This window comes from Camellia sinensis, chromosome 10 (assembly GCF_055761805.1).
Source record: "Camellia sinensis isolate YWXY chromosome 10, ASM5576180v1, whole genome shotgun sequence".
Classification (NCBI taxonomy): domain Eukaryota; kingdom Viridiplantae; phylum Streptophyta; class Magnoliopsida; order Ericales; family Theaceae; genus Camellia; species Camellia sinensis.
In genome coordinates, this window is record NC_138970.1 from 190,458,307 (window position 1) to 190,478,111 (window position 19,805).

Here is a 19,805-nt window from a genome sequence, read left to right on the forward strand (position 1 = left end):
GTGGCAGATATGTAAATACGGGGTTTACATACCATTTCTTGTGCATTATGGTTCGAACACTCGAACACCTATACGGATTCTCCTGCACAGTGGCAGATATGTAAATACGGGGTTTCCATACAATTTCTTTTGCATTACGATTCGAACACTCGAACACCTATACGGATTCTCCTGCACAGTGGCAGATATGTAAATACGGGGTTTCGATACCAATTCTTGCGCATTACGGTTCGAACACTCGAACACCTATACGGATTCTCCTGGACAGTGGCAGATATGTAAATACGGGGTTTCCATACTATTTCTTGCGCATTACGGTTCGAACATTCGAACACCTATACGGATTCTCCTGCACAGTGGCAGATATGTAAATACGGGGTTTACATAACATTTCTTGCGCATTACGGTTCGCACACTCGAACACCTATACGGATTCTCCTGCACAGTGGCAGATATGTAAATACGGGGTTTCCATACCAATTGTTGCGCACTACGGTTCGAACACCCGAACACCTATACGGATTCTGCTGCACAGTGGCAGATATGTAAATACGGGGTTTACATACCATTTCTTGCGCATTACGGTTCGAACACTCAAACACCTCTACGGATTCTCCTGCACAGTGACAGATATGTAAATATGGGGTTTCCATACCAATTGTTGCGCATTACGGTTCGAACACTCGAACACCTATACGGATTCTCCTGGACAGTGGCAGATTTGTAAATACGGGGTTTACATACCATTTCTTGCGCATTACGGTTCGAACACTCGAACACCTATACGGATTCTCCTGCACAGTGGCAGATATGTAAATACGGGGTTTCCATACCATTTCTTGCGCATTACGGTTCGAACACTCGAACACCTATACGGATTTTCTTGCACAGTGGCAGATATGTAAATACGGGATTTCGATACCAATTCTTGCGCATTACGGTTCGAACACTCGAACATCTATACGGATTCTCCTGCACAGTGGCAGATATGTAAATACGAGGTTTACATACCAATTCTTGCGCATTACGGTTCGAACACTCGAACACCTATACGGATTCTCCTGGACAGTGGCAGATATGTAAATACGGGGTTTCCATACTATTTCTTGCGCATTACGGTTCGAACATTCGAACACCTATACGGATTCTCCTGCACAGTGGCAGATATGTAAATACGGGGTTTACATAACATTTCTTGCGCATTACGGTTCGCACACTCGAACACCTATACGGATTCTCCTGCACAGTGGTAGATATGTAAATACGGGGTTTCCATACCAATTGTTGCGCACTACGGTTCGAACACCCGAACACCTATACGGATTCTCCTGCACAGTGGCAGATATGTAAATTCGGGGTTTACAAACCATTTCTTGCGCATTACGGTTCGAACACTCAAACACCTCTACGGATTCTCCTGCATAGTGGCAGATATGTAAATACGGGGTTTCCATACCAATTGTTGCGCATTACGGTTCGAACACTCGAACACCTATACGGATTCTCCTGGACAGTGGCAGATTTGTAAATACGGGGTTTACATACCATTTCTTGCGCATTACGGTTCGAACACTCGAAAACCTATACGGATTCTCCTGCACAGTGGCAGATATGTAAATACGGGGTTTCCATACCATTTCTTGCGCATTACGGTTCGAACACTCGAACACCTATACGGATTTTCTTGCACAGTGGCAGATATGTAAATACGGGATTTCGATACCAATTCTTGCGCATTACGGTTCGAACACTCGAACATCTATACGGATTCTCCTGCACGGTGGCAGATATGTAAATACGGGGTTTACATACAATTTCTTGCGCATTACGGTTCGAACACTCGAACACCTATACGGATTCTCCAGCACAGTGGCAGATATGTAAATACGGGGTTTACATACCATTTCTTGCGCATTACGGTTCGAACACTCAAACACCTCTACGGATTCTCCAGCACAGTGGCAGATATGTAAATACGGGGTTTCCATACCAATTGTTGCGCATTACAGTTCGAACACTCGAACACCTATACGGATTCTCCTGCACAGTGGCAGATTTGTAAATACGGGGTTTACATACCATTTCTTGCACATTACGGTTCGAACACTCGAACACCTATACGGATTCTCCTGCACAGTGGCAGATATGTAAATACGGGGTTTCCATACCATTTCTTGCGCATTACGGTTCGAAAACTCGAACACCTATACGGATTTTCTTGCACAGTGGCAGATATGTAAATACGGGGTTTCGATACCAATTCTTGCGCATTACGGTTCGAACACTCGAACATCTATACGGATTCTCCTGCACAGTGGCAGATATGTAAATACGGGGTTTACATACCATTTCTTGCGCATTACGGTTCGAACACTCGAACACCTATACGGATTCTCCTGCACAGTGGCAGATATGTAAATACGGGGTTTCCATACCAATTCTTGCGCATTACGGTTCGAACACCCGAATACCGATACGGATTCTACTGCACAGTGGCAGATATGTAAATACGGGGTTTCCATACAAAATCTTGCGCATTACGGTTCGAACACCCGAACACCTATACGGATTCTCCTGCACAGTGGCAGATATGTAAATACGGGGTTTACATACCATTTCTCTCGCATTACGGTTCGGACACCCGAACACCTATACGGATTCTCCTGCACAGTGGCAGATATGTAAATACGGGGTTTCGATACCAATTCTTGCGCATTACGGTTCGAACACTCGAACACCTATACGGATTCTCTTGCATAGTGGCAGATATGTATGTATGGGGTTTACATGCCATTTTTTGGGCATTACGGTTCGAACGCCCGAACACCTATACGGATTCTCCTGCACAGTGGCAGATATGTAAATACGGGGTTTACATACCATTTCTTGCGCATTACGGTTCGAACACTCGAACACCTATACGGATTCTCCTGCACAGTGGCAGATATGTAAATACGGGGTTTCCATAACAATTCTTGCGCATTACGGTTCGAACACCCGAACAGCTATACGGATTCTCCTGCACAGTGGCAGATATATAAATACGGGGTTTACATACCATGTCTTGCGCATTACGGTTCGAACACTCGAACACCTATACAGATTCTCCTGCATAGTGGCAGATATGTAAATACGGGGTTTCGATACCAATTCTTGCGCATTACGGTTCGAACACCCGAATACCTATACGGATTCTCCTGCACAGTGGCAGATATGTTACTACGGGGTTTCCATACCAATTCTTGCGCATTACGGTTCGAACACCCGAACACCTATACGGATTCTCCTGCACAGTGGCAGATATGTAAATACGGGGTTTACATACCATTTCTTGCGCATTACGGTTCGAACACTCGAACACCTATACGGATTCTCCTGCACAGTGGCAGATATGTAAATACGGGGTTTACATACCATTTCTTGCGCATTACGGTTCGAACACTCGAACACCTATACGGATTCTCCTGCACAGTGGCAGATATGTTAATACGGGGTTTACATACTATTTCTTGCGCATTACGGTTTGAACACTCGAACACCTATATGGATTCTCCTGCACAGTGGCAGATATGTAAATACGGGGTTTCCATACAAATTCTCGCGCATTACGGTTCGAACACCCGAACACCTATACGGATTCTCCTGCACAGTGGCAGATATGTAAATACGGGGTTTACATACCATTTCTTGCGCATTACGGTTCGGACACCTGAACACCTATACGGATTCTCCTGCACAGTGGCAGATATGTAAATACGGGGTTTCGATACCAATTCTTGCGCATTACGGTTCGAACACTCGAACACCTATACGGATTCTCCTGCACAGTGGCAGACATGTAAATACGGGGTTTCCATACCAATTCTTACGCATTACGGTTCGAACACCCGAATACCTATACGGATTCTCCTGCACAGTGGCAGATATGTAAATACGGGGTTTACATAACATTTCTTGCGCATTACGGTTCGAACACTCGAACACCTATACGGATTCTCCTGCACAGTGGCAGATATGTAAATACGGGGTTTCCATACAAATTCTTGCGCATTACGGTTCGAACACCCGAACACCTATACGGATTCTCCTGCACAGTGGCAGATATGTAAATACGGGGTTTACATACCATTTCTTGCGCATTACGGTTCGGACACCCGAACACCTATACGGATTCTCCTGCACAGTGGCAGATATGTAAATACGGGGTTTCGATACCAATTCTTGCGCATTGCGGTTCGAACACTCGAACACCTATACGGATTCTCCTGCATAGTGGCAGATATGTATGTATGGGGTTTACATGCCATTTCTTGCGCATTACGGTTCGAACACCCGAACACCTATACGGATTCTCCTGCACAGTGGCAGATATGTAAATACGGGGTTTACATACCATTTCTTGCGCATTACGGTTCGAACACTCGAACATCTATACGGATTCTCCTGCACAGTGGCAGATATGTAAATACGGGGTTTCCATACCAATTCTTGCGCATTACGGTTCGAACACTCGAACACCTATACAGATTCTCCTGCACAGTGGCAGATATGTAAATACGGGTTTACATACCATTTCTTGCGCATTACGGTTCGAACACTCGAACACCTATACGGATTCTCCTGCACAGTGGCAGATATGTAAATACGGGGTTTCCATACCAATTCTTGCGCATTACGGTTCGAACACCCGAATGCCTATACGGATTCTCCTGCACAGTGGCTGATATGTAAATACGGGGTTTACATACCATTTCTTGCGCATTACGGTTCGAACACTCGAACACCTATACGGATTCTCCTGCACAGTGGCAGATATGTAAATACGGGGTTTCCATACCAATTCTTGCGCATTACGGTTCGAACACCCGAATACCTATACGGATTCTCCTGCACAGTGGCAGATATGTAAATACGGGGTTTCCATACAAATTCTTGCGCATTACGGTTCGAACACCCGAACACCTATACGGATTCTCCTGCACAGTGGCAGATATGTAAATACGGGGTTTACATACCATTTCTTTCGCATTACGGTTCGGACACCCGAACACCTATACGGATTCTCCTGCACAGTGGCAGATATGTAAATACGGGGTTTCGATACCAATTCTTGCGCATTACGGTTCGAACACTCGAACACCTATACGGATTCTCCTGCATAGTGGCAGATATGCATGTATGGGGTTTACATGCCATTTCCTGGGCATTACGGTTCGAACGCCCGAACACCTATACGGATTCTCCTGCACAGTGGCAGATATGTAAATACGTGGTTTACATACCATTTCTTGCGCATTACGGTTCGAACACTCGAACACCTATACGGATTCTCCTGCACAGTGGCAGATATGTAAATACGGGGTTTCCATACCAATTCTTGCGCATTACAGTTCGAACACCCGAACACCTATACGGATTCTCCTGCACAGTGGCCGATATATAAATACGGGGTTTACGTACCATGTCTTGCGCATTACGGTTCGAACACTCGAACACCTATACGGATTCTCCTGCACAGTGGCAGATATGTAAATACGGGGTTTCGATACCAATTCTTCCGCATTACGGTTCGAACACTCGAACACCTATACGGATTCTCCTGCACAGTGGCAGATATGTAAGTACGGGGTTTACATACCATTTTCTGCGCATTACGGTTCGAACACCCGAACACCTATACGGATTCTCTGGCACAGTGGCAGATATGTAAATACGGAGTTTACATACCATTTCTTGCGCATTACAGTTCGAACACCCGAACACCTATACGGATTCTCCTGCACAGTGGCAGATATGTAAATACGGGGTTTACATACCATTTCTTGCGCATTACGGTTCGAACACTCGAACACCTATACAGATTCTCCTGCACAGTGGCAGATATGTAAATACGGGGTTTCCATACCATTTCTTGCGCATTACGGTTCGAACACTCGAACACCTATACGGATTCTCCTGCACAGTGGCAGATATGTAAATACGAGGTTTCGACACCAATTCTTGCGCATTACGGTTCGAACACTCGAACACCTATACGGATTCTCCTGCACAGTGGCAGATATGTAAATACGGGGTTTACATTCCATTTCTTGCGCATTACGGTTCGAACACTCGAACACCTATACGGATTCTCCTGCACAGTGGCAGATATGTAAATACGGGGTTTCCATACCAATTCTTGCGCATTACGGTTCGAAGACCCGAATACCTATACGGATTGTCCTGCACAGTGGCAGATATGTAAATACGGGGTTTACATACCATTTCTTGCGCATTACGGTTCGAACACTCGAACACCTATACGGATTCTCCTGCACAGTGGCTGATATGTAAATACGGGGTTTCCATACAAATTCTTGCGCATTACGGTTCGAACACCCGAACACCTATACGGATTCTCCTGCACAGTGGCAGATATGTAAATACGGGGTTTACATACCATTTCTTGCGCATTACGGTTCGGACACCCGAACACCTATACGGATTCTCCTGCACAGTGGCAGATATGTAAATACGGGGTTTCGATACCAATTCTTGCGCATTACGGTTCGAACACTCCAACACCTATACGGATTCTCCTGCACAGTGGCAGACATATAAATACGGGGTTTCCATACCAATTCTTGCGCATTACGGTTCGAACACCCGAATACCTATACGGATTCTCCTGCACAGTGGCAGATATGTAAATACGGGGTTTACATAACATTTCTTGCGCATTACGGTTCGAACACTCGAACACCTATACGGATTCTCCTGCACTGTGGCAGATATGTAAATACGGGGTTTCCATACAAATTCTTGCGCATTACGGTTCGAACAACCGAACACCTATACGGATTCTCCTGCACAGTGGCAGATATGTAAATACGGGGTTTACATACCATTTCTTGCGCATTACGGTTCGGACACTCGAACACCTATACGGATTCTCCTGCACAGTGGCAGATATGTAAATGCGGGGTTTCAATACCAATTCTTGCGCATTGCGGTTCGAACACTCGAACACCTATACGGATTCTCCTACATAGTGGCAGATATGTATGTATGGGGTTTACATGCCATTTCTTGCGCATTACGGTTCGAACACCCGAACATCTATACGGATTCTCCTGCACAGTGGCAGATATGTAAATACGGGGTTTACATACCATTTCTTGCGCATTACGGTTCGAACACTCGAACACCTATACGGATTCTCCTGCACAGTGGCAGATATGTAAATACGGGGTTTCCATACCAATTCTTGCGCATTACGGTTCGAACACTCGAACACCTATACGGATTCTCCTGCACAGTGGCAGATATGTAAATACGGGTTTACATACCATTTCTTGCGCATTACGGTTCGAACACTCGAACACCTATACGGATTCTCCTGCACAGTGGCAGATATGTAAATACGGGGTTTCCATACCAATTCTTGCGCATTACGGTTCGAACACCCGAATGCCTATACGGATTCTCCTGCACAGTGGCAGATATGTAAATACGGGGTTTACATACCATTTCTTGCGCATTACGGTTCGAACACTCGAACACCTATACGGATTCTCCTGCACAGTGGCAGATATGTAAATATGGGGTTTCCATACAAATTCTTGCGCATTACGGTTCGAACACCCGAACACCTATACGGATTCTCCTGCACAGTAGCAGATATGTAAATACGGGGTTTACATACCATTTCTTGCGCATTACGGTTCGGACACCCGAACACCTATACGGATTCTCCTGCACAGTGGCAGATATGTAAATACGGGGTTTCGATACCAATGCTTGCGCATTACGGTTCGAACACTCGAACACCTATACGGATTCTCCTGCACAGTGGCAGATATGTAAATACGGGGTTTCCAGACCAATTCTTGCGCATTACGGTTCGAACACCCGAACACCTATACGGATTCTCGTACACAGTGGCAGATATAAAAATACGGGGTTTACATACCATTTCTTACGCATTACGGTTCGAACACTCGAACACCTATACGGATTCCCCTGCACAGTGGCAGATATGTAAATACGGGGTTTCCATACCAATTCTTGCGCATTACGGTTCGAACACCCGAATGCCTATACGGATTCTCCTGCACAGTGGCAGATATGTAAATACGGGGTTTACATACGATTTCTTGCGCATTACGGTTCGAACACTCGAACACCTATACGGATTCTCCTGCACAGTGGCAGATATGTAAATATGGGGTTTCCATACAAATTCTTGCGCATTACGGTTCGAACACCCGAACACCTATACGGATTCTGCTGCACAGTGGCAGATATGTAAATACGGGGTTTACATACCATTTCTTGCGCATTACGGTTCGGACACCCGAACACCTATACGGATTCTCCTGCACAGTGGCAGATATGTAAATACGGGGTTTCGATACCAATTCTTGCGCATTACGGTTCGAACACTCGAACACCTATACGGATTCTCCTGCACAGTGGCAGATATGTAAATACGGGGTTTCCATACCAATTCTTGCGCATTACGGTTCGAACACCCGAACACCTATACGGATTCTCCTACACAGTGGCAGATATATAAATACGGGGTTTACATACCATTTCTTGCGCATTACGGTTCGAACACTCGAACACCTATACGGATTCTCCTGCACAGTGGCAAATATAAAACGACCAAAAACCAAAGCATAATAGGCTTCCAAAACATGCAAAAATGGGGACCAAAGAGGGGATATAACATGAAGTAGCATATGGATGTCCCAAACCATGAAAGGCCCTTAATAAAACATGAAGAATGGACCAAAATAAGACTATTTTCATTACTGTAAAAGGCCAAAAACCGAAGCACAATAGGCTGCCAAAACATGCAAGAAAAGGTGACCAAAGAGGGATACAACATGAAGTAGCATATGGAGGTCACAAGTGAGTACGGGGTCACGAGAGGTCCCGCTACCATCAACTCCGGGGCCAATGTCGGGAAATATACATAGACCCACAACTGTAGAAAACAAAGCAGAATATGAAGTGCTGAGGGCAAAATGCACGATACAGAGTATTTCAGTCCACGTGCAATCCCAAAAATCAATTTGAAATGATTGCTTTTCAACTTCACTTTCTTACCCCCTATTTGGAAAGTCTCTTCATCCATCGGGTAAGCCTCCACAATCTTTGCAACCACATCCTCTTATTTCATAGAATCTCTCTTTCACTTTGTTTTGTCTCAAACTATCAACTACATGGAAGAAAGGCGTCTTTTTCAACAATGGCAGTTGCTCGTCTCTCAATTGTATTGCCTTGAAAAACTTGATGAGAGACTGTTGGAGGGCCTAGATCTGTCCGGCCCAGTACCAGATCATTAATCTCCCTCTCAACTTTAAAAAGTCATCTTTTTGGCTTTTAACCCAATTGCCAAAATAGGCAACTTTTCAGAAAATTGAATTTTTTATTTTTTTATTTTGTTTTTAGTCAAAAATTTTAATATTTTAAGAATTTATTTTTTTAATTTTTTAAATACACCTAACCTAGATACACTTTATAATATTTATAAAAAAAATATTTAGAAATTACCCACTTGCTACCACCCATCACTCGCCACCGTCACCCACTCACCCATTATCACCACCCACCCACTCATTATCACCACCCACCACCCATCCGCCACCACCCACCACCATGCACCACCCACCTGCCACCACCACCCACTCGCTACCACCCACCACCACCACCCACTCGCTACCACCCACCACCCGCCACCGTCACCCACCCACCACCACCACCACCCGCCACTACCACCCGCCATCCGCCACCCACCTGCCACCCACCACCGCCACCGCCACCGCCACCACCCACTCGCTACCACCGTCACCCACCCACCCACCACCACCACCCACCCGCCGTCATCACTACCAAACCCCTTAATCCAAACAGGTTTTACTGGAGTATTATTTTTGTTTGATCAACAAAGATAAATTTATTGATGTAAGACAAACACATTATACAAAGAAAATGGGTGCAACTAAAGCTGTGGATGATGCTTTTCCCACTCCAACCGAAGGCAGTTCAAGCGGGGCGAAAAATCGGGATGGGCCCCGTCATGCCAAGACAGGTCCTGTCATCGACTGCTGGACTTCTGGCGAAAAAATCTGTCGTGCAAATTCAACTGCCACATTTGGATCTCGGATGATCGAATCTGCTTCCGTCATCGATTTGTTCCCGATAAAGACAGAAAAACTCAGCGAGTGCATTGGCCTACTGGCCTCACTTTGCGAATGAGGGGTGTTTCCCCGCTGTCGCTTCTCCTTCCTAGGTGACTTCAATGATGTGGAGAGTGACGCCTGATGCATTTGCCATTTGTTCTTTTCAGGCCCCATTCCAGATACCGGCCGCAGGGGGTGCTCTAGCTGGGTCTTCTGTACCTGCCTGAGGAGGAGGAGGAGTCAGGCGGGGGATGACGATACACAGCCGAGGCAGACACAGGCGTGCTTGTGCTGAGAGTAGTTCACAGGAGCCTTCCCCCGATGATTGTGATGAGGAGGCAGCGTCATTGCAAGGTGAGGCTGGAGACAACTCAGACAGCAGTGGGTTTGAATCGCCGGTAAATGTAGTAGGTTTTAGATCCTGGAATTGTTTTATGGTAACTGGCTTTTCTTACCGTTCTGGCATCGCATTGTTTATGTTGGAGCTGGGAAGAGCAATCTGGAAATCCCAGATTTTACCTTTCCGCTCAAGCGACCACTCTGTGATCTTGCATTTCCGCTCAAGCATGAAGTGCATGCTCCCAGAAGTTCTTATGTTTTGCAGTCTGCTCGAACGACAATAGTTGCGCTCGAGCGAGGACATGTCTCTCACGCTCATTAATTTGGAAATAAAATAAAATTTTATTCAACCAAATTAATTCCACACAGAAAATTAATTTCTGTAACACTTCAATAATTAAAATACTAAAACAGAATTTTAAGTAAAGGAAAACTCAGAAAATAATTTCTAAAACCCAAAATTAATTTCTAAAAAAATTCCACAAAAATATATTCTGAATTGTTAATGACACCAGTATCGTACTATTAGTTATCAAAGAAAATAGACAGTATATTACTGCTCTTCGCAGTTCCTTGACTAGAAGACCCCCCGAAACAGTCTGGGCGTTGATGAAGAAAGTTGAAGAGTATTTCAAAGTGGAAGATGATGCCTTGAGAATAAAAGCCGGACAAATGTCCAACAAAACAGCCCCCCTTGAAATTGCTCAACCAATAAGTTCCGTGCCACCTTCGAGCCCTGAGCCATAGCAACGCGCTAAACGAGACAAAAGGCGGGATTCTCGCTGATCATTTAACTATCGATATTCGATCAACGTGATTTTTTACAGGCATATAGTACTCGACGAGTTCTATACATTTAACGGTTCGGATTTTCAAAACGGGACCTCTTATTCGGTCTCTCCCTCAAGAGAGCCAATTGTTGTAAATAAGCGTGCATGTGTGTGATGCATGTCTTCCAATCCCCATTTCTTTCTCTCTTTTACTTAACCGTTTACGATGGTCAGTTTTACGGCACGTTTTATTTAGCATAGTTGAAGTGGTCGGTCAGCTATTTGCACTGGTGGGCCGACCAGCACAAGTGGTCTGCAAGAATAAAAAGTTATTGGCAGGGGGGAGAGGTGGTCTGCACCAAGAAAGTAAGGTGGTGGCATGGCTGCCGACCACTTTTGGTGGTCTAAAGACCATTAAGACCAGTTGGCCGACCAGAAAACTGGCTGGCGGGGAAGAAAAGTGGTTTTCAGGGAGAGAAACTGGTTTACAACCCCTATTCACCATAGCTCAACAATCCCATTTGGACAAACCCTCGCTTACAAAAACAAATTTCCAAAAAAACAATCCGACAACAATGGAATCTATATATTTAAAATACACCACAAATACACTACCGAACTCATATTAAGTTTAAGAAATAGATCATACCTCTTGAAGCAAGAAGGAAACAAGTTGGAAAAATCACTAGCAGGGAAAGGTCATCTCATCTCTTTTCAAGAGGCAATTTACAACATTTTCCACAACATGCATTATAGATATGCATTCCCTGAAATTCCATAAATTTCAATACCACATTACACAATTCTATATCAGCCTTCTGTTCTCACGAAGTTTTCTTCAAATTCGGGTGGATATTAATGTTACTCTTCCACTCCCTAAGGGGTTTATGCTACAGCGACAGAGCAAGGGCTACAATGCGAGTCACTTCTAGAATCTGTGCGAGCCACCTCTTGAGTTCATACATGCATGAATAGGGCTATATGCCATTCTGATAAGGGTTGTATGCCATTCTGATAAGGGTTGTAAGGGCAAGTCTCAGATGATTCTCGTGCTCAATTGTACTCTTTGAGTAGATCAATATGTCGTCAATAAAAACAACTACGAACTCGTCTAGATACGGCTTAAAGACCTTAAACACGCACGGTCTGGCGAGACCTTAAACACGCATGGTCTGGCGAGACCTTAAACACGTACGGTCTAGGAGACCTTAAATCCTTGGAAGGTGTCATTCCATGTTCAAATAATGCATGCTTTGTATAGCTATAGGTCATTGCGTATGCCTAGTTTTGCATTTCGGGTCTCATTTCATGCATCGGGTGTCATTTTGCCTATTTTTTACTTTTTTAGAGACATTTTCATAAAAAGTGTCACTAATTGTTAATTTTTAGTGACAGTTTAAAATTTTCATCACACAAAGCTGTTTGGCAAATTCCTCCTGACGGGCAGCATCCTGCTGCATGAGTTTCACACTTTCTTGCATCTGGCGCATTAGGGCCTCCATCCCTGACGTGTTCTGCGCCGTGTGTGCGATGTGCAGGTAATGAGGAGCAGAAATGTAAATCAAAAGGGCAGAAAGTATCTCCCAGGCTCTCCAATAGCCGCCAAGTAAGTCCCCCCGTCCGCGTGAGGTCGCGCTCATGTAGCAATAAAGGGTGGCCAAACCGGCACCACCCCAGTCATACCGCCTGACCTGTGACAGGTCCACCAAGGCACTCAACAGATAAAGTCCAACAGTGATCCCTCCACCAGATCTAGTTGTGTGCCATTAAAGATGCTGCCACACCTCTGTTTCCAAATAAACCATAACACAGCCACAGGAATAGTTTTCCAGCTTACCCTTTTCTGTTTTTTCAATTATAACAAAAAAACATCTATATACCAATCTTTTGAAATGCCTCTTGAAAAGAGATGGGATTGACCGGTAATGGGTCAGGTTGTTTAATAGAATGTTGGCATATTGTTAGAAGTAGAGAAAACTCTTTAAAAAAAAAAAAATCTTGTAAATATAATAATTAAATTTATATTTAAATTTGAGAAAAATTCAATCATTTTATTTTAAAATGAAAGAGAATAACTTATTCTCAGCACAACCGTGAACTCCTGATTTACCGTTGTCCACTAACAAAATGATACGTGTCATGATTATTTTATTCTAATTATTTTGATCTGAATCAAGTTTTAATTAAACTTTCCATATGATTCTAAAAATTCTAACTAGCCTATTAAATTAATCAATTTTGATTTTCGAATCTGCTTGGGCTTTCAATTTCGCATTCTACGTCAAAATTCAAATAGATAATTCACAAACAAATAGATAAGTATCAAATAAGCACATATTCATGCAATTATGCTCAATAAAATGGAGCCCATCCCCTATCTCCTCTCAAACCATGGAGTACATCCCCTATCTCCTCCCAAACAAGATACATATGCAATGTATTTAAACAAGTCGTCATATACATTAAAATAATGTTTCATTAAGTGTGTGCATTGAGATAAGTAGGTGTGTGGAAATAGAATTTTCCCTGTCCACCCTTTTTGATTACCAACTTCTGCTAACCTTGGAGACAATTTTCCACTCTTACCAAATCTCATCAAACCCCGCCTTGGTGAGATTTTAAGAAACACATGGTCACCAACTTCGAAAGATAAAGGTCGTCTCTTTTGTAATCTATAGAAATAGTCTCTTTGTAAGCCGAAGTGCCTTTTTTTTTTTTCCCCTTTGAATGCAAGTCTTTTTTTTTTACTAGGTGTTTGAATGCTTGTCTTTCCTTTACTATCTTGTATGATTCCATACTTAGAATATTTTGCATGTCTTCAACGTACACCTTAACTGTGTAATCTCCTCAGGGTAAAAATACTTCGGATATATCTTCTAAATGTTTATCATGCAAGCATGCTAAAGTATAAAACTTACCGAGTACTCCAAGCCAAAATAAAAACTAGTTAGAAAAATGCATGATCCTAACTATACAAGATGTCTAATGCCACAAACTGGTAGTAAAGCTACACCAAGCGTAGCGGCACCAACTGTTACACCGAAACCGAACCCCAAAGCTACCGGGAAAGAGCCCATGAGGCATAATGCCCTTTGGCATTGTAAATTTATAGATAGTTCAATAGATAAGCACTACCCAACTCAACCATAGAGTCCACCACACACCGCAATATTAATATTTATGAGTGTGAGATTGGACTTACATTTAAGAATTAGGTAGGTTTTTTCATAATTTGCTTGAAAATTGTATCATTAATGGACCAAAACAAGGGTTGGGAGTCCCAAGGAGGTTCCAGAAAGAGTTTAGTGTCAAGTTTTAGGAGCCAAGTTATAAGATTTAGACTATGTTGTTTTGTAAATAGTTCTTTTGTCTTATTTTGCGTAAATTCGAATGTCTTATTTAGGCCTTGTTTGGGAAGTTGGCTATTTTAGTAGGCTATTTTAGTTTTTCACTACTTTAGTAGGCTAAAATTTTTGTGTTTGGGAAGGGCTTTTGTCAATTCCATGCTCAAGATGGGTAGTCTCAATGGTGGCCTATGGGCTCCATTTTAGCATGTTTTTGGTCATTATTTAGCATGTCATAACTCTTTCCAAAGTTGGTTTGATGGCTCCTTGCATGCATCATGCACTTGTAGTGCATTTTCATGAAATTGCCTTAACATGCTTCGTGCTTTGAGCTTTATTTTTAGCATGATTTTGGCTTGACCCAAAGAAGCTTTTAGTCATGTTTCACCATGTTTAAATTTTCATTTCTGAACATACAACTCATTCACTTCATTTTGAACACGCAGCTCACACATTTCAATTCTGAACACGCAGCTCATAACATAACACTGCTCTCCGAGTGCCGTGCCGTTCTCCACATCTGTGCAAAACAAGATTCGTTCTTTCGAAAACTGCAGGGTTTAACCCGGGTCATGTGAGAACAGTGAAACTAGGACCCTCCCCACCTTAGGAAATTTCATCATGGAAATTACAAATCAGGCTCTAAAACATAATTGAACTATTCACAACTATGTTATTTCCACAAGTTCAACACCAGGACCCATTCTCTGGTCACAACATCCATTGTCGAATCAACGACTGCACACAACATCAAACTCCTTCAACTCCTCTGCGCTTGATTCTTCGGATTCCACCGGAGAAGAAAACTTTTAAATGTGGCAGATATGTAAATACGGGGTTTACATACCATTTCTTGCGCAATACGGTTCGAACACTCGAACACCTATATGGATTCTTCCGCACAGTGGCAGATATGTAAATACGGGGTTTACATACCATTTCTTGCGCATTACGGTTCGAACACTCGAACACCCAAACTAGTTTTCTCCTCTCCTTTCCTCTATTTTTCAACTCCAAACCCCTAAACAAAGTGTTTTGTCAAAGTAGGGGACGACTTTGGGAGCCTCTTAAAAAAGAAGCAGAGCAGGAACTGACTGTGGACGAAAGAGACAGGCTCATACCGACCCACAGAACATACACTAAACCCATATGGGCGGGTTTGGGTCGTGACAGTTACATAAGTCCAAGATCATTCAAAAGTCAGTATTAACAAAAACTAAGGTTAGACACAGGCCGATCTTTGATCCGGCGAGCGGGGGTGCTCACGAAGTGACCTTCCCCAATCGTACCCAAGTTCCCGAGCCGAGGTAACCCCGTATTTACATATCTGCCACTGTGCAGGTATATCTCATAAGCACATAGCCTCAGGGTAAGCATGCTATCATGGCAGTCACTCATATACATGCAAGGATGCTAAAGCATAAACACTTACCAAGTACTCCAAGCCGTGGAAACTCATGCATATTGTACATGATAATATATTTGAATACAGTCTGTTCCACATGTGTCATTATGTGACAACCATACGAAAATTATTTCGATGGGCTGTGTGCCAATGAGATGAATGGGCTATGTGCCAATGAGATGAAATGGGCTGTATGCCGATGAAGTGAAATAAGCTACATGTAAATCTACCTGGGCTGCATTATGCATTCTTATTCTGGTTATTAGCCTAGATTTACTACGTGATGCGCACAGCATACACGTATAAACTGGATCGCTTGAATTGGAACAAAACATTTCATGTTGTTATTTTCTTTTTCTTTTTTTTACGTTGTTACGTCAGTTGAGTCTTTTCCTTTGAGTCGCTCTCGTGTACCCTCAGGTCTGTATCTTTGTAAGAAAATGGGAGTCAAGTTTTTGATCATCATTACTAATTTTCAACTTTTAGCAATAGTTTAAAAAATTAGTCACAGAAAAATGTTACTAATTATAAGTTTTAGCGACAATTTATAAAAATCATAATAGAAAAAAGTCACTAATTGTTAAATTTTAGCGAAATATGCAAAAAATCGTGACCATCGGAGGGTCTTCCGTTACGCCCGTCATGGATGTATTTGAGTATTCCCACAGACGGCGCCAATTGTGGAGAAGTGGTTTGGAAATACTCTTCAGATCTTACATATAGGACCCAAAAATCGAAAACCCCTCTTTTACTTTTTCAAACTCAAACCCTAACTTCACCCAAACCAACCAAATCCCACCATTTATACAAAATGACTGATGAGGGATGGTGGTTTGACTAGATGTGCAGTTTGTTCGCAGACCGCATTGCTTGGCGGTGCCCTTGGCTCAATCTGCCGGCAATGAGCTAGTTGAATGTCGAAAAAATAATAAAAATTCGGAAGTCTACTTCCGAACCAATTGTTTATTTTCGGAAAGCTACTTCCGAACCAATTATTTATTGAAAAAGATGTGTAAAGAGGGGAATGGGTGTGTTCGCCGATGCCACAAATGTCAGATCCATGCAAACCACATGAACATTCCGCCGTCGAAGCTGTACAATATGACTTCGCCATGGCCATTTTCAGTTTGGGGAAACTAGCTTTAATGCTTTGGTCCCTAACATGTTGTACATGAGTTGTTTGCATGTTAAAGTCTTGTTTTTCATGCCATATCGGCACTGAAATATCTGCCATCTCCACAAGAACGACCTAAAATGGAGTCCGAACGAGTGAGTTATGCCCATTTGAAGTTTTCAAATCTATGTTGTGTGCATATTTTGCTCGAGCACAACTTTAACCATGCATTGGAATGCGTGATTGGTGGCCCGAGGGTCGAGGACTATACTCCCTTGAGTTCATGACATGATAGGGAGGGTGGTCGTGCAAACATTGGCTTGTAAATGTTTTAGAGTCCACCATCTTGAAGTCCAGGAACCGGCCGATGATAAATTTCTTTACCCCAGCATCCTCGATCTTGTACTTTTGTCCAAGGCATCCCACAACTCCCCGCTTGGACAGACGGACGCAGCACGCATGTGGTGATTTTTGGGTCCAATGGGTCTAGCCCATAACCTCTCCCTCTAAAACACTTGGGTACTGCTAAGTCCCTTTTGTCTAGCTTATATATGTATATATATAATGATGAGTACGTATATAAAAAGTTTAAAAATTTTCTATCTCACATAAGTCTTCACAGCTCAATGGACGATGTATATTTGTTATTTGCTTCCGCTAGCCCCTAATATTATGTTAATTTGTCTCAGAGGCCTTCGGTAATCCCAGGATTACTGGCCGGTTACGTGCTTAGACCATATGTTATCAAAATTGATTCATATGCTATAGACTCGGCTTTCTTCGCGTGCCCCCCTTTCGGAGAGGCGTGAATTGGTCTCGTAACCGGCCAGTAATCGCCCGTCTTTCGTTATTGGGGTCTACTCCCTTCAAAACGTAATGTAAACTTTTACCGAATCATAATGGGAATAGTAGAATTAAACCACCGACTTAGGAGTAATCTAGGAATCCCTGCTACTCGGCATTGTTATGCCTTGGCAAAATCATCTGGTCAGCTTGCTTCAATATCCTCCTTGAATGCCATAATCTTGCATAGAATTTTTGGCTTGCGTGTGATCTGTTTTGGAGCATGATGTAAACTGTAAATAGGCTTATTTTGACTCCGAAAAACCGAGTGTGGGCCCCTGGCGTCTCTTGGTGTATGTGGACGGGCTTGTGAGCTGGCAGGCTACTGTACGGGGACGTGCAGCCTTATGGGGGGTTCGACCCATAGACCTCTGTTGCTTTATGGTACAAACTATTCTTTTTGGAAAGCTCGTATGAGAGCATTTTTAAAATCCATCTATGAAAAAAAAGTTTCTATAATTGCCTTAGTTTCAATCCCACCATAACCAATTCAAAAACATTATTGTCAAGTACAATAATGACAACTAGTGTATCCATCAACAAATAACATATAATTAATGTTGAAAATTTCCACTGAAGAGTTCATCTAGAGCCTGGCTTCCAATAGGAGCTTACCCTTGTAGCCCAACTTTCCAGCAGCCTTTGGTCCAAGGAAATGAGCTCCCAACCTCTAAAAATCAGCTTCAAGGCACTTGAATGGATGGTGGAGGTGGTAGGCTATGAGGTAATCTTTTTCATTTAAATCACACAATCCCTATTGCGGACATGACCGGTTGGCTGGCTGCAATTCCATGTAATCCTAATTTTCCACCTTGGCATGCCATGCAGTCACCACTGCGGCAAGTTTTGTATTATCGTCAGGGTCAACCTCTCTAAAGAGGGCACAACCGTCTAATTTGCAATCCCAACTCATTCGTCGCTGGGGTTGCATTCCCTCCTGTGATTGCGTTCAACACCCGATTGACATACACATAGTTGTGGCGGAAACCCTCTATGAGAGGAACTCACTGGTTGTGCGCAGAAGAAAGAGAATCTAGCAGCATGCTAGAGGCAAGAGCTCACAATTTCTTGTATCAACAGGTGGCTAGGTGACGCTGACGTGTCAACCGAGGTGCCACGTGGCCAGATCATGACGCCGAGGTTATCTCGGCTAGGCCGAGGTTGTCTCTGAAGATATCGGAATCCGGGATAAGCGGATAAGGGACAAGAGTCCTAGAATGAAGAAAGACTTCAAGATCTATTGTTTCTTCAGAAGAAGATGATTGATTATCATCATTATTAGTTGACATATTAATATGATAATTAAAGTGTTGTAAAAGGGCTTCATGTTAAAATTAAAATTAATCTTTACTTGAATGGATAAATTATTTGAAAATAATAAAAGACTCAATTAATTTGTTATGTATGACACTTAAAATCTATTTCTCTATCTGCTTTTGTTGATATTTTAATACAACTATATGGCATTTTGTTCCCCTCCATACACGTGTATGGAGGGATGGCCTTCTTGTTAGCTTACCTTGTTAGCTTTGACCTCCACATGCCTTTGTCTAGGGCATTGCTAATATTGGCGAAGAATGGGCATCTTAAGCCTTTGGAGCCCCGGCCACTCCCAAAGAATCTCCCCGCTACTCCTGACTTTTGGTTATGTATATAAAGTTTTAAATATTATGTTTCATGTAAGTTTACACAGCTCATTGGACAATTATATTTATGTATTTACTTCCGCTAGCCCTCGGATGGTTGGGCCTCGGCAGGCCTCTTCTCCGTGGCAAAGTAGGACTTATCACTCTCAGCCAGTTTGGAGATCGGCAAAGT

General features: G+C 43.0%; 1 protein-coding gene across 1 annotated transcript in view; it reads left to right on the forward strand.

The window, feature by feature from the left end:
- Positions 1-10,423: 10,423 nt before the first annotated feature.
- The window catches only part of LOC114318879 (uncharacterized), a 57,738-nt gene continuing 48,356 nt past the window's right edge, over positions 10,424-19,805 (forward strand). The window contains exon 1 of the mRNA XM_082890696.1: positions 10,424-10,609. Within this exon, the coding sequence (XP_082746822.1) occupies positions 10,424-10,609 (186 nt within the window). The remainder of the gene's footprint in view (positions 10,610-19,805) is intronic.